Source organism: Canis lupus, chromosome 18 (genome assembly GCF_011100685.1).
Source record: "Canis lupus familiaris isolate Mischka breed German Shepherd chromosome 18, alternate assembly UU_Cfam_GSD_1.0, whole genome shotgun sequence".
In the NCBI taxonomy this organism is placed as follows: domain Eukaryota; kingdom Metazoa; phylum Chordata; class Mammalia; order Carnivora; family Canidae; genus Canis; species Canis lupus.
Window position 1 is genome coordinate 45,775,855 of NC_049239.1, and position 15,536 is coordinate 45,791,390.

The following is a 15,536-nucleotide window of genomic DNA, read 5'->3' on the forward strand; positions in this document are numbered from 1 at the left end:
GACCCGAGTTCTATTTAGTTGTGGTGCATTGTCATGACTTAGTGGCTCTACTCTGACCTCAGATGCCTCTTAGCTCTGTCACCTATGCTGTGAGCTCCTGTGCCTCGGGCTCATCGTGCTCACTGTTTTACAGGCTCTCCAGGCTCCGGCGTGCCATGAGAACCTGGTCAAAGTGGGTGGCTACATCCTGGGGGAGTTTGGAAACTTGATAGCTGGGGACCCGAGATCCAGGTGAGAGAGCCTGTGGGAGTCGGGTGAGCACTGTGTTGTGATATTGGCTCTCTGCCTCCTGGTCCTCACCTGATGGCAGAGTCAAGGCTGGCAGATGTCCTTACCTGCTTGTTGGGAGAGCCAGAACAAGAACACTTTAGCTCTGGATTCATATACTTTTATTTTCCTTCAAGCTGTATAAAAACAGAGATTCTAGTTGATGACAGCCATGTGGTCATATGGCTGACATTATTAGAGAGGAAGCTCGCACTCAGTCCAGAGTTGGAGGTGCGTGCCTGCTGGCATATTCTTCTCTTTTATGGGAGTGGCTCTGGCTGAACGTGGGTCCATTTCCCAGAGCCGCTCCCCGCTTAACCTGCTGGTGAGATGCACGGGGTGTCTGAGACAAGGGCTGACTGCCTCCACCTGTCTCTGCCCTGCAGCCCCCTGATCCAGTTCAACTTGTTACACTCCAAGTTCCACCTGTGCAGCGTCCCCACCAGGGCGCTGCTCTTGTCTACCTACATCAAATTTGTGAACCTCTTTCCGGAGGTGAAAACCACCATTCAGGATGTGCTGCGCAGCGACAGCCAGCTGAAGAACGCGGATGTAGAGCTGCAGCAGCGGGCCGTGGAGTATCTGAGGCTCAGCACAGTGGCCAGCACCGACATCCTGGTAGGCTCTGGCCTCTCCCGCCCTGCTATGTTGTCACTTGTCTTGGGGCTGGAGGCTGCAGGGCCTTGAACTCTGGTCACCTGGCGCTTCTTTCTCCAGGCAACCGTCCTGGAGGAGATGCCGCCTTTTCCAGAGCGTGAGTCTTCCATCCTGGCCAAGCTCAAGAAGAAGAAGGGCCCAAACACTGTGACAGACCTGGAGGATGCTAAGCGGGAGAGGAGCGCAGATGTCAATGGGGGCCCTGAGCCTGCCCCGGCCAGCGCCGCGGTGGGTCCCTTCCTGATGCCAGTGCCCAGCTGGAGCTCCTGGGTTGCCTGCTCTCCTAGATTCGGGGCCAGCAGAGTGTTTGCCTGGTGGGGAGAATTCTGTGTTGAGTCTGACCGTATGTGCTGAGAACATAGCGGTGGGACTGAGCCTAGGTCTTCACCTCTCCTTTCCCCATGACCTCCAGAAGCTTTTCTTACCCAGGTGCCTGCTCCAAATTTCAGGCCATCCTTCAGACCTCTGCCAAGGGTCCAGCTCTTCTCTGTCCTAACTTTGATTCAGATGATGCAGTCACTCACTGCTCTTGCAGGACTGCCTCATCATGTAGGAGACCTGTCCAATTACTCCTTGTTGATTTGGAGCAGACTGACCCACCTCATCCTGTTCTTTGAGGTTTTCAGTGGTGAATTGGATTAGAACCAGTTTTTCTTTTCTGTGTGACATGGTGAAAATATTCACATATAAATGAAAACATGTCCTTTGATGTTTGTCAGATGGGAGATGGAGTTCTGAGAGTTGTTTCTTGACTCTTCCTGATTGGAGCAGGAGCTTTGTGAGAACGTGCACACCAGCCCCGCCATGCAGCCGCCACCTGGGTGCTGGGCCTTTCTCCCCACAACCACGGGCTTTCTGCTTGTCTGTTGCAGAAGGAATTCTAGAGAGCTTTGTTTCCTTTCTGGGATCTTGGTCCAGTGATGTGAACAGTACTTCTTAGTGCTATCAGGTGGCCATTATGAGGAGGGGTGTCAGGGGGGATGTGTGTCCATATGTGGACAGACCAGGGCTGTGGAGGTTTGCTTGTCAAGCGTGTGCTTGTGTCTGAGTCCTGGTGCTCTTTGGTGGGGTCTCCTTGCCTGTCCCCAGGTCTGCTTGTGTGCCCCTATTGACCATGTGTCTGGCCTTTGAGCTTAGGACACTGGGCCTGCCATGAACCCTATGTTCAGGCCTCACTGGGCCCTGGAATTGGGGTCCCCATGGTGACAGAAGTCTCTGGAGCCCCGATGCCTTCTTTCTGGAAGTGATTTTAGTCTGGATCTTCTGGTGTATTTCTGTGTGATGCCTGCTCCCTGATTTCTGGCAGTTGAATTTCACAAATTGGTTTTGTGGTGAATGATAAATACATGCTTTTTCTCCAGGTGGTCATCATCCCTTTGTCCCTGGGTAACGTACAGGGCTGGCTTTTTAAACTCCATGCCTTTGCACCTGTCCCCTGGGCACAGAGTGGACCTGAGCCTTGAAGGCAATGACTGACCTCTCCCTCCTTCTAGGTGCCCCAGGGCACATGGACACTTGTTTGTGAGGAGGTCCCAAAGGTCATCTGAGTGCCAGGGTTTTGTCAATAGATTATATTTGTGAAGTGGCCTGATGTCTGGAGGCAGTGCACCTGTGGGCTTGTGTGTGAGCTGGTGTTTGTGCTACACCAGGGTGGGTTCTTCCCTCGGTGCTGGGGGCAGTGGCTCCACTGCCAGTGGTGTCATCTGAAGACGGACACATACAATGCAGGATGGGGCTGTCGTCCAGGAGAAACTACGATGCCTGTCTGCCTTGGGAGGCAGCCCCACACCCTCCTCCTTTCCAGCAGCTCCAGCTGCCAGCTGAGCACACATATGTAAGCACAGGAAATAGGCTTTAATGTCAATTCTGACAATTGTCACTGGTTTCTCCTTATTTGGTTCTTGATTTTTCCTGAGAGGTGTACACGTACTAGGCCTTGGGCCACATCTGGTTTGCCCAGCTGCACCCAGGCTGTGGCCCTTGGGAATCCATTGGCCCCTTACTGATGCTGGATGTGAGCCTCACTTTGAGAAGGTGTAAGATTTAACTAGTTGTTGATAAGGCACATTCTCGGGAATGGGGAGGAGGGAGGTTTTCTTGCAGGTTAATTCGGCAAATGTTTTAACTTCAGGCTATGAGCTTTCTGCTTGACTGTTAGGGGTGCCTGGTGGGTAGATGTTTGTGGTTGTTGAGGGGATGCCCCTTCTGAGCTGAGAAATGGCAGTACTGTGGACAGTATCATGATAACATGAGTTCTCATTTGTCCTCAGTGCTCAGATTCCTGGGGGGTTGGATCAGAGACCCCTCCAAAGGGAGCAGGAGAAGCAGGACAAAAGGGAAAGGTGTCTCTCTTGGCTGAAACTTTCTTCTAGTCTTCCTTCCACCTCAAAGGGGAGGCCCTGCCTCAAAATGGCATTGAGATACCTGGATTTTATGTGGAAAACTGGTGTGTTTTACTGTGGAGTAGCATCAGTCAGCATGTCTTACTTAGGATCATGGACGATGCTGGAAGAATGTTTTCTTTGTAACAGGCTGATCTCCTTGGGTTGGGTCTACCTTCCATGGGCCTGGGGCTTTGACACCTGTGCCTTCTGGTTGCTTGTCTGTGTGTGGTGAATATGCATGGTGAGTGTCTGTGATGGCGCCACGGCCACTTCTGGTGGATATGTGGAGACTTCCCAGTCCTCCTGGGGCTTTCAGGCTGGTAGTGGAGCTTGGAGCCAACATGCACTCTGTGGGCATGCGAGACTCTCCTTGCTGTTCTGGTTCCTGCTGTTGTTGCCGTCAAGGTGAGGAGGAGTAACTTGTGTGGATGGGTGCCAGGCAGACTAGACTCCCTGGGCAGGGTCTCCCTGAGTCCTGGAAGGAGGAGGAGGCAGCAAAGAGGCAGTGGATCTCAGCACTCCTGCCTTGGGGCAGACCTGCACAGGGGATCTAGAAAGGGAGTGTTTGTCCAGGTGGGTTCTCCCAACAGAACAGCCTTACTTTTGTAAAACTCTTATAACTTTTGGGGTGCTATTTGACTTAACTGAGCAAAAGATTCTCTTTTTTTCTTCTTAAAAATTTTAAAATTTTTTAGAGAGAATGAGCAAGCAAGGGCACATGCATCTATGTGGGTGTGGGGAGGGGCAGAGGGAGAGAATTCTAAGCAGACTCCCTGCTGAGTGCAGAGCCTGATGTGGCACTTGATCTCACAACCCAGATATCATGACCTGAGCCAAAATCAGGCGTTGGACACTTAAGCGACTGAGCCACTCAGGTGCCCCTGGACAAAATATTTTCGTACTTTAAGAAGTGTGGGGGTGCCTGACTGTGGCTCAGGTTGTGGTCTTGGGGTCCTACAGCCCTGGGATTGAGCTCCACCTCCTCAGGCTCACAACACAGCTAAGAGCCTGCTTCTCCCTCTCCCTCTGCCCCTCCCTCTGCTCATGTGTACCCATGCTCTCTCTTTCTCTTTCTTTCTCTCTTTCAAATAAATAAAATCTTAAAAAACAAAAACAAAAACATTTGAGCCCCAGGGTGCCTGGGTGGCTCAGTTGGTGAAGCTTCTGACTCTTGGCTTCAGCTCAGGTCTCGATCTCAGGGTCCTGGGACTGAGGTCTGCATTGGGCTCTGCCCTTGGTTCAGAGTCTGCTTGAGACTCTCTTTCCTTCTCTTTCTCTCAAATAAATAAATTTTAGGGGTGCCTGGGTGGCTCAGTGGTTGAGTGTCTGACTTTGGCTCGGGTTGTGGTCCTGGGGTCCAGGGATCGAGCCCCATATTGGGCTCCCCATAGGGAGCCTGCTTCTCCCTCTGCCTATGTCTCTGCCTCTCTCTCTGTGTGTCTCTTATGAATAAATAAATAAAATCTTAAAAAAAAAGAAATTTTAAACAAACATTTGAACCATTATTCAGGAACAAGTGGTAAAGATCTTGGAATAGGTGGCAGAGGGGAAATAATCCCCGTTTAGGCTGCAGGTCTGTCAGCTATGACAGACACCTTCCTTGCATAATTCATAATGCCCCTCAGATAGTTAGACTCCAACAATGACAGTGTGATGAGAAGCTGTGCCATCAGGAGTACTGTCATAGGTGTAGTGAGGGCCAGGAGCCACCTTTAGAGGTCCCATCTAGACCTATACTGATGTTGCAGAAATTTCTCATATTCCATCTCTTGACAGCTCCTCTGTGGTCCCTGTCCCTTCTCCTGGGGCCCAGGTGATTAGTGCCACTCCCCTTCCTGAGGAGCCCAGCCCCTCTTCTCTGCCAGCAGCCCCTGCAGGGCTGGTCTTGGTGCACTGCACACCTCCCTCCCCTTCTAGCCTCAGGGAAGGAGGGGCCATCACACAGAGGAGGGTCCTCAGCCCCGTCAGACCCACACCCTCTTTGCAGAGCACATGTTTTGTAATACCTCCTTTACCTTGGAGTGGAGTTTGTACATGGTATTGCATAGTGACACATATAATTTTTTGGAAATTCAGTGTACTAACTAAATTTGAAAGAGGAATGAGCAGTTATTTATATTAATATTGATTTTCATATGTAACTGGTTAGTATGGCCACACTGGGAGCAGGTGGTGGGCAGAGGCCTTGCCCATGGGTGTGACTGACCAGTGCCCAGGGTGGGTGCCTACGTGCTGAGGAAAGAAAGGGAAGGAGGAAAGGCCTCCTTCAGCTCGTAGGGTAGCTGCATTCCTGGAAAGATGAATGTACATGAAAACCCAGCCAAATATTCATGCAGCAGTGTAAAATGGCATCAGGATGGGGTCTCGGATAATTCCAAACTAACTTGTATCTTCGTGAACACTCAGTGGAACACTCAAAAGTCATTCAAGATGAGGGCTGAGCTGCTCATCCCTGGTTCTTATGGCAGCACTGCTGCAGCAGTAACCAGAGCCCTGCGGCCTCTCAGATGCAGGGTCAGAATGTATGTGTCAGCTGGGTGAGTGCTTAGTGGGGGGCGTGGTCCCTCAGTGATTTGTTTGCTTTGTCTTTTGCTTAGTATCAGAAGCAATTTTTTTTTTTTTTTAATGTATGTTCTATAGGGTTTTTATCTGTGACTCAGTAAGACCTACAGTTAAACCAAGAGTGTGCCCTGAGTTCCTTGCTGACTTCATCTCTCATGCTGACTTCTGCTTGGGAAGGTTGACAGCGGCATGTGGGGTCTTCTTTTTGATCTCTTTCGTGGCAAAAGCATTTTCAGAACTTTTTTCCCATTTAAATAATCTTCGTAAAAGAAGGTTGACTGTTTTTCTAGTTGTGTGAGATTGTGACTGATCCTCCAGCTGTGGCTTCAGGCTTGACTTTGGGGTGCAGTCACCCCTCCTGTGCTGGACACTTGCCCAGAGCAGCCTCGTGGGAGATGTGGGTGGGGGGTGCAGGTGATGGTGTGCCTAAAGGTTCCCCACTGACCCTCTTTTTCCCTCTTTTCCAGTCCACACCTTCTCCATCCGCAGACCTCTTGGGTCTGGGGGCTGCACCACCTGCCCCTGTGGGCCCCCCACCTTCCTCTGGCGGGCTGCTTGTGGATGTGTTCTCAGACTCACCCTCCGCGGTTGCACCGCTGGCTCCCGGCTCTGAAGACAACTTTGCCAGGTAGTTGGTCTCTCATATCCTCAAGACCGGGACCCTCTCGGCCTCTGACCCCTGCCCTGGGCCCACAGTCAGCACCAGCTGGTTGGAGGGGGCCTCGGTCCTTCTTGTCCAGGCCCCTTCCTGGCAGAGCTCAGGGCGCTAGCCATGCTAGGCAGGTTTGCTCCTGGACAAGCCCTGCACCTTCAGGAACTGTCAGTTCTCACTAGAGAAAGGCAGCAACTTTCTCAAGAAGATCAGGTTAAAAAAAAAAAAAAAAAGACCACAGGGGCTGGCCATGAGTGTGTGTACCTCCACAGCTGTGCCCCTGGTGCCCTACAGCCATTGTCTGGTCTGCACCCCCAGCTCCGGCCACAACCCCCCTGTGTGTGCTGTGTGCCTGGTGGGTGTCCGACCTTCCCTTTGTGTTCAGACACACTCCTCTGTTGCACCCTCCCACTGTATGTATCCCAGTCTGTCCTGAGGTGAGGTGTGTTCGATCTTCTCCTCTAGCAGCCCTGCCTTCCCTGCGTCTCGTCTGGCTTCAGCGAGGCTTCAGTCCTCCACTTGGCTCCTCTTCTGTCTTCAGGATGCCAGATGCCACATTGTTCTTCCTGGCATGTTTTCTTTCCTGCTTTTTTTGTGGTGTGGTTCCGTACCTTTTTCCTGTCTGCTCTCTGTCCCTTGTGTCTCTGCTGGTCTTAAATCTGGCCAGGAGGTGGGGGCAGGCCAGCCAGATGGACAGGAGCCTTTGTCCTGGGGTGTCATGGCCATGACCCCAGGATTCTGGTGCTTTTGCAGTTTTCCTCTCTTGGGGTTCATAGGGTCTGCTTCTTCTTGCTTCCTGTTGCTTGTTGAAGATGAGGAGGAGAGAGGCAGATTTGGATGGATGTCAGTTACCATCTTTGGCTTCTAGAAGTGCTGAGTTGGACATTGAAAAGCACCACAGACCCCAGGTTGTGAGGCCTTCGGTGCTGAAGCAGTGAGTGTCCTGGGGAGAGTGTCTGCTCTAAGCTGGGTGTATTGTTTTGGGCAGTGGTCCAGGGCAGGGACTTCACCTGGTGTTTGGGGTCCTCGTGTGTGTGCAGGTCTGCATAGAGTATGAGGGGGCAGGAGGCGTGGGGGCAGTTGCTGCAGCTGGAGCCCTGGCTGCTGTCTAAAGGGAGCTTGTCCGTGTCTTAGCTGCTGTGGGCAGGGTGTGGGTGGAGGTGTAGGTAGCACAGCTCAGGGTGTGGGAAGGCCTTTGTAGGCGGGCGTCAGGAGCCTCTCACCCCACAGGGTCAGGCTGTGGCTGAGGCCGTCCTTCAAAACCCACCATCCAACTATGTATTGGTTGTTAAGCTACATCTATCACCTAGCGGTCAGAGGTCAATGCCCTTGCCACTCCCTTGACAAATATCAGCTTAAACTGGTTTGCTCCAAACCAGCCTGGCCATGTCCACCACTGCAGGGCCTTGCATGTGGGGGTGGGGTGCAGGTGCAGCGGGCTGGCCCCTCCCTGGGTCTGCATTAGGGTGAGGGGTAAGTATGGGCGGAGCAGTGGCCCTGTGGGTGTGTGGACCTAGAGCCCTGCTGTCTGGTCACTTGTGTTTGTCCCCTTGAGATCACACAGCTCAGGTGTAATTGTGGAAAATGGTTGTGTGTACTGAGTGGAAGGCACTTTTTCTATGAGGCTTCATGTGCAGCTTGAGCAGCTTGAGCTGGGCAGAGAGCCGATTGTATTGAGATAAGGGTGCTGGATGAGGTGGAAGGGCAGCTGTGGAGACCAAGGGGAACATAGCTCTGTGGGGTGGATGCTGAGGTGGACCAGGCCCAGCCATTTCTGCTGCGGCTTTCTCCACATGAGGGGGACTGCAAGGGTGTTCCACACTGGTGGGCGTGCATACACAACAGCGGCACCTGAACCTCTGTAGGGTACCTGCAGGCTCCTCTATACAAAACAGGGTGAGGGCAGGGAGTGCAGGCTCTGAGCTTCTCCAGGCCAGCAACACAGTTGGACTCAGAGATTTCAGGGTATGGGGGCTGCTGCCATGGAGCATCTGTTTCCCACTGTCCCTGGATATCATAGAGGGCTCCACATGGCAGTGCCCATCCTGCCTGCCCACCCCACTGCCCACTGTGGAGCTTGCCTCCTCCTCCATGTGCGGACTAGGGAGCCCCCAGAGCAGGTGTCCAGAAGGCAGGGCTGGCTCCTGCTGCCTCAGTGACTGTGCTGCACCTCGCCCCTTTTGGTCTCGATTCACCATGTAATCGTGATTTATGGTAGAGGAGGCCAGGACACTTTATTTATTATTTTTTATTATTTTTTTTTTTTAGGACACTTTAATATATATATGTAACATATGAGATAAATTTAAGCAAAACTAGAATACACGTTATTTTATATTTTCCTGATTCTGTGTAGTGTAGATACCATGTAGGGAGTCAAACCCTGGGCCTCTGTGGGATGCAGACACTAACCCTGCATTGAGGGGTGGGCATTGCTTGAGGTGGCCTGGCTGCTCTGCTAGTGGTTACCCCCAGATCTGTGGCCAGCGCCCTGCATCAGGTCTGGCCTGAGAGTGTGTGTTGGGCCCTGGTGTGCATGCTTGAGTCATGGAGAAGCCAGCCCTTGTGGAGGGCAGAACTTTGTCCTGCCCTGTCCTGTGTGACTACATCCCAGGTCTCTAGTGGGCACTTTAACTGGTGTTGTCTAGAATATTTTTCTACTTTACCATTACTTTGAGTCCCATAGAGCCTTTTCTGGCTTTTTTGTTTGTTACACTCTTTTTCAAAGCAAATCTTTATATTTTTGGGGCACCTGGGTGGCTCAGTGGGTGAAATGTCTGCCTTCAGCTCAGGTAATAGTCTCAGGGTCCTGGGATCAAGCCCCGCGTCGGGCTCCCTGTTCAGTGGGAAGCCTGCTTCTTCCTCTCCTCCTATTTTGTGTTCTCTGTTGCTATCTCTGTCTCTCTCAAAATAAATAAATAAAATCTTAAAAAAAAATCTTTATATTTTCATTGGGTGGCTCTGAGGGACTTACATGCTGTCCCTTCCTCCCAGATTCGTCTGTAAAAATAACGGTGTGCTGTTTGAAAATCAGCTGCTTCAAATTGGACTGAAGTCTGAATTCCGGCAGAATTTGGGTATGTGCTTTAATTACTTAATGAAAATCTTCAATCAGAAACAATAAGCAGAAAAAAATATGTGCATGTCACGCATCTGATAAGGTTCAGTTTCCAGAGTACACAGAAAAGTCCTAAATTTCAATAATTAAAAAAAAAGCCTGGTTCAAAGATGGGCAGAGGACCGGAGCAGACATCTCTCCAGAGAAGACATAGTGCTGACCAGTGGGCTCGGGGAGATGCCCGATGTCACTCCCCATCAGGGACGCACAGATCAAAGCTGACATGAGGATCCTCCTCGAGTCCTCAGGACAGCTACTGTCAGCAGAATGCAGAAACCTGTGTGGGAGGATGTGGAGGGTGGACCCTCGTTCACTGTCCAGTCGGCGGGGATGGAAGCTGGTGCAGCTGCTCTGGAAGACAATGTGGAGGTTCCTCTGAAAATCGAGAATGGAATGACCATATGATCCAGCAATTCCCCTTGTAGATATTTATCCAGAGTCAAGAGCAGGAACTGGAGTGGAAGCTCTACACCCATGTTCACGGCAGCTGATACATGGGAGCCACCCAAGTGTCCATCAGTGGACAAGGGGATAAATCTGGCCATCCGTATGCTAGATGGTCACTCAGCCTGAACAAGGAGGGATGCGCTGACACCTACCACAGCATGGGTGGACCTGGGGGACGTGATGCTGAGTGACACAGGCCAGACACCAGGGGACATATCCTGCAGAATTCCACCACACAGGTCCCTAGAGTCTCCAGATTCACAGGGACAGAGAGTGGACAGTGGTCAAAGGGCCGGGGGAGGGATGGGGTAATTGTCTCCTGGGGACAGAAAGTGGGCAGTGGCCACTGGGCTGGAGGGGATGGGGTTAATGTCTACTGGGGACAAAGAGTTGACGGTGGTCACAGGGACCAGGGGAGGGACGAGAGTCAGTGTTTCCTGGGGACAGAGAGTGGATGGTCACAGGGCCAGGGGAGGGATGTGGTCATTGTCTCTGGGGGCAGAAAGTGAACAGTGATCAGTGTTGGGGGAGAGATAGGGGTTGATGTCTCAGGGGGACAGAGTCTCTGTTAGGGATGATGGACAGTCCTGGAGATGAACAGTGGGAACGCTGCACAACAGTGTGAATGTGTGTAGTGCGCCTGAGCTGTGGGCTTAGAGATGGTGAAGATGGTACATTTTATGTTACATGTATTTTACCAAATTAAAAAAAAAAGCACTTTTGAGCGTCCCCCCAAGAAAACTGTCCACTGACTGTTGGGGTGCTGCTGGGAGGGCTTGAGGACCAAGGACTACCTGCTTCCCTCTTGGGCGTCGTCTCTGAGCCTTTTGAGGATGCAGGTTTCCATGTAGGAACAAAAGCAGGTGTGAATAGCAGGAGAGAAAGAGTGCATCTGCTTTCCAGGGATGTTTTAGGGACATTGTATGGACTAACAAAAACCTCCTGGGAACTCTGTGCTGGGAACGGGTGGTGAGGTGTCCGTCTTCTGGGCTGTGACTGCCCCCTGCATTCAGGGGCCAGGGGGTGGAGCTGCAGTTTGTCCTCAGTGGGGTATTTGAAGTTTACTTTCCATTCTGAGCTCAGAAGGTCCAGCCATGCTGACCAGGGGCATTGGTATTGGGGAGGCAGGTCTGGCCAGGCCTCCTTTCGAGCTCCCAGGTCACTGGTCCCAGTCAGGGCGCTCTCCCAAGAAAGGCCACATCTTAGATGGAGAGCTGGTGTTCTCCCAGCAGGGGGCACCATGACTCCCTGTCCACCCGTGACCCTGGCCCTCCCCTGGAGTTTGGATGATAACAGTGACTCTTGTGGTTTTCACTGTTAATGTTCAGGATGTGTGTGAAACATTGTGAATCGTGGTTTCCCTTCTAGGTCGGATGTTTATATTTTATGGAAATAAGACCTCCACGCAGTTTTTAAATTTCACTCCAACACTGATCTGTTCAGACGACCTTCAGACGAATATCCTTGGTTTCATCTCTTCTGTGTCCCCTGGCAGATGGGCATTTGGGATTTAGTGGAGGGTTTTGAGGAAGTTGTTCTTTATCAGGAGAGCCAGATGTTCTGGGGCTGTGGCAGCCTTGAGCCACTGTCTCCTCATTTCAGGGGAGCTGCTGGTAGCATGTGGGAAGCTGGCATGCAGGCATCTGCTGCCAGACTGTTTGGTTCCACAGACTCACTTTTGTTTTCCCTTTTTTCATTCTCCTGTCACATGATGTTTAAGCCCCTCTGAGCTCTGGTCTCCTCCGGGAGTCTTCCTGAGAGAGCGGCTGCTGACAGCAGAGTGAGTGTGGGCTGTGGCTGCCTGGCCCCAGGGCCTCACACCTGCACTATGCTGTGCTGGTCTTCAGCGGCTGTGTTCAGGTTGCAGCCTTGTCCCCATAAGTACCAGAAACGTGGTTAGAGTAGGACCGGCTGATGCCAGCTCCGGTATCCAGATCTTTTTCCAAGGATGGGCCAACCAGAGTGAGGCATCGAATGCCCCAGCTCACCTGACAAGGATACTGCCCGCCCCCCCAACCCCCGCCAAGGAGGTGATTGAAGCAGCAACCTGTTTGCAACAGGCCAGGTCTGTGTTTTTATTTTAAGGTAAATGTTGAACATAGATTGTTAAAGGCAAGTGTTTCCAATCAGTCATTAAAAATAACGTGTGTAGGATCAACTGTATTAATGATTTCTTCCAAGATGAGGAGCATGAGCTCTCTTACAGACCCCCTTCTATAACATTCCGGGGCTTACTTGGCTTGGGCATAATTCTCCAGTGTTGACATGTCAACATGGCCTCCTTGACACATACACATCTGAGCTTGCAGACCAAGCCCGTGGACCCGACTGTGGATGGTGGAGCCCAGGTGCAACAGGTTGTGAACATAGAGTGTGTGTCTGACTTCACGGAGGCACCAGTCCTCAACATCCAGTTCAGGTAAGGAGCTCATGGGCCAGTGAGTTGAATGACCAGCCTACTTTGGCTTGGAGCTTGGGGCTGTGGGGTCATGCCTGCACAGAGCCATGTCCTTGGGAGTCCTTCGTCCTAGGCGAGTCTCCACATCCTTCCTTTGGAGGTTGTTGTGAGGGCTAAGTGGGTAACCCAGATGAGTGGCATCACCCACCATGCACACTGCAGTGTTAGGTGCACAGCATGTAGAAGGTGTGTGCAGGGTCCTGGGAGGCCACTGTGAGACGGCGCTATTTCTGAGGTCCTGTGCTCTTTCATGAGAGAGAATGGGAGAGAGAGTGAGAGAGAGAGGCAGAGACATAAGCAGAGGGAAAAGCAGGCTCCCTGTGGGGAGCCCAATGCGGGACTCGATCCTGGGACCCTAGGATCACGACCTGAGCCGAAGGCAGACAGACATTCAACCACTGAGCGTCCCCATTTTGGTTGTTTTAAAAGACTTCTTTATTTTAGAGAAGGAAGAGCGGGGGGCGGTGGGCAGAAAGAATCTCAGGCTCCCAGCTAAGTGCAGAGTCTGATGCGGGGTTGATCCCAGCACCCCAAGATCACAGCCTGAGTGAAATCAAGAGTTGGACACCAACTGAGCCACCCCACGCCACCCCAGCGCCCTACGTTTTGATTATTAAAAAAAAAAAATGGATTTTGTATTACTACTCTGATCCTGGCTGTCATTTGTCAGTGAGTAGGACAGAATGTATGTGAATAACTGATTTCTGTAGGGTGTTTGTACGGTTCAAGTTTTGGAACAGCATGTTTTCGAACATTAAAAACACAGAGAACTGAAGACCGTACTTTGTAGAATTTAGGGAAATAGACCTGCAAATTTTTGTTTCATTCTGTAGGCAAATGCTTTTTTTAGTCTCTTTTCATAGCAAAAAGGAAAAATCCCATACAATTTAAACCAACTTGGAGTTGTAGGAAATGGGCTATGAGGAAAAGTGAGGAGATGTGGAAGCCTTAGCTGGGCCATCCTGCCTGAGGCCCATCCTTGACCTAGTCTGATGGGCCTAGTGGTGTCTGGCTGGAGCAGCACCCCTGGATGTGCATATAGAGGCTGTGCCACCCTTCCAGAACATTCCATCCCCCACCCCCCGACCACAGCAGCAGACATTCCCTGTGCCCTGCTGATTGGCACATTAGGGTTTTGGTTGTCTAGTTGAGTGTTAGGATTTCCGCTGCCCTTGTGCCCTGCTCACTGCGTCTCCATCTTACCCTGTAGGTATGGGGGAACCTTTCAGAATGTGTCCGTTAAGCTGCCTATCACACTCAACAAATTTTTCCAGCCCACAGAAATGGCTTCTCAGGATTTCTTTCAGCGTTGGAAGCAGCTGAGCAGGTGAGTGCAGGGCCATGGGGCAGAGGGCAGGGCTCGGTCCTCCCATACTGACCAGGCTCGAGGTGGTGACTCCTGATTATACCTCACAGTCCCCAACAGGAAGTGCAGAACATTTTCAAAGCAAAGCACCCGATGGACACAGAAATCACCAAAGCCAAGGTAAGGCCCACTGATGGGCATTCCCAGGGTTGGGGTGCTTCCTGGTCTCTGGAGGTTGGTCGGTTGTGTTATTGTCCCTCCAAGGTCCCCAGTCTCACTGCCCTGCATGCCTGTCTATTGCACAGATCATTGGGTTTGGTTCTGCACTCCTTGAAGACGTAGATCCTAATCCTGCAAATTTCGTGGGGGCTGGTATCATACACACCAAAACCACCCAAATTGGATGCTTACTGCGTTTGGAACCAAATCTGCAAGCCCAGGTCAGACTTCTTGAGGAAATTGTTATATACACCCAAGTTGTGTGCTTGTTGTGGTGTCACGTGTGTTCTAAGTGGAGTCATCTGAGGAGTTCCCATAGATGTGTACACCTGTGTAACCTCCACCACCCTGCTGGTACATAGACCATTTCTGTCACCCCAGAAAGTTCCCTGAGGTCTGCTCTCCATCATTCTCAACCTCTTGTGGAGGCCGCCACTGTGGGGCTGCTGTTGGGCCAGCCTGGCCCTGCCCTCCAGTACTCAGCCCTGTAGCTGTGTGTGTGTGTGTGCCCTTTGGGTCCCCGTGGGCTTACCTAGTCCTATGGATGGGCACCTGGGCTCTCCCAGTGTGGGACCATTCTGAGTAGAGCTGCCGTGTGCCTCTGTGCAGCTGTCTTTCCTTTACTTGGGATGAGCTGCAGGCTCCTTCGGTCTGGGCACTGCCAGTTTTCCAGAGTTCTGTGCCCCATCTGCAGCATGCTCCACATGTTGCTGCCACTTGTTAATTGTTAAACTTTTTGTATTTTAGGTGCTTGAGAGTATACGTGTTTGCCTAAGTCTTTGTAAAAATGTGGGTGCCTCCAGGGAATTGCTGAGCAGGGGAGCCCGAGGGGCCATCTGCTGTCCCAGAGTACTCTGCTGAGGGTGCACGAGCCCGCATGTGGCCACTGACCTGCCGTGTTCTGTTTCAGATGTACCGACTCACGCTGCGCACGAGTAAAGAGACCGTCTCTCAGAGGTTGTGTGAATTGCTGTCAGAACAGTTTTGATCCACGAGGATGGAGGATCAGGCTCCTGTGTCTTGCATTTTTCTTCATCTGTGTCATTTGTCTTCATTGCTGTGCTGCAAATAAACAGCCCTGTGTACAGGCGTCTCTCAGCCTTGCTTCTCCAAACCAGATCCCTTTTGGGTTGGAGTGGGGATACTAGTGTGTGTTCAAGAACGAGAGGCTGAACTTGGATTACAGTGGGGCCAGAAGAAGGGAGCATGGGCCCAGGGTCGGTGTTCATAGAGATCAAGACAGTTCTGTACTTAATCTCCCAAGTAAAGGGAAATGACAAGTTTCAATGAAAATACAGATTTTTTTTTTTTTGAAATGATATCAAAATGCTACTGCTTTATTGCTGATGGTTCTCTGATTCTCTGAGAGAAGCAGCAGCAGCTTGTCTGTCATGGGGCAAGATCTTAACTAGGCCGTTTGACTATTGTAGTGGGTAATGCCAGGTGCGGCAGATGTGTGACAAGGC

At 51.5% G+C, this 15,536-nt stretch overlaps 1 protein-coding gene across 4 annotated transcripts in view; it reads left to right on the forward strand.

Moving 5' to 3' along the window:
* The window catches only part of AP2A2 (adaptor related protein complex 2 subunit alpha 2), a 96,024-nt gene extending 80,856 nt beyond the window's left edge, over positions 1-15,168 (forward strand). For all 4 annotated transcript variants that reach the window (XM_038563535.1, XM_038563533.1, XM_038563534.1 and 1 more), the window contains exons 12-22: positions 134-231; positions 654-885; positions 985-1,152; positions 6,338-6,498; positions 9,517-9,599; positions 11,456-11,545; positions 12,383-12,506; positions 13,756-13,872; positions 13,962-14,031; positions 14,157-14,291; positions 14,981-15,168. In XM_038563535.1, coding sequence (XP_038419463.1) covers positions 134-231; positions 654-885; positions 985-1,152; positions 6,338-6,498; positions 9,517-9,599; positions 11,456-11,545; positions 12,383-12,506; positions 13,756-13,872; positions 13,962-14,031; positions 14,157-14,291; positions 14,981-15,058 — 1,356 coding nt within the window. In that variant the 3' untranslated portion in view covers positions 15,059-15,168. The remainder of the gene's footprint in view (positions 1-133; positions 232-653; positions 886-984; positions 1,153-6,337; positions 6,499-9,516; positions 9,600-11,455; positions 11,546-12,382; positions 12,507-13,755; positions 13,873-13,961; positions 14,032-14,156; positions 14,292-14,980) is intronic.
* Positions 15,169-15,536: the final 368 nt, after the last annotated feature.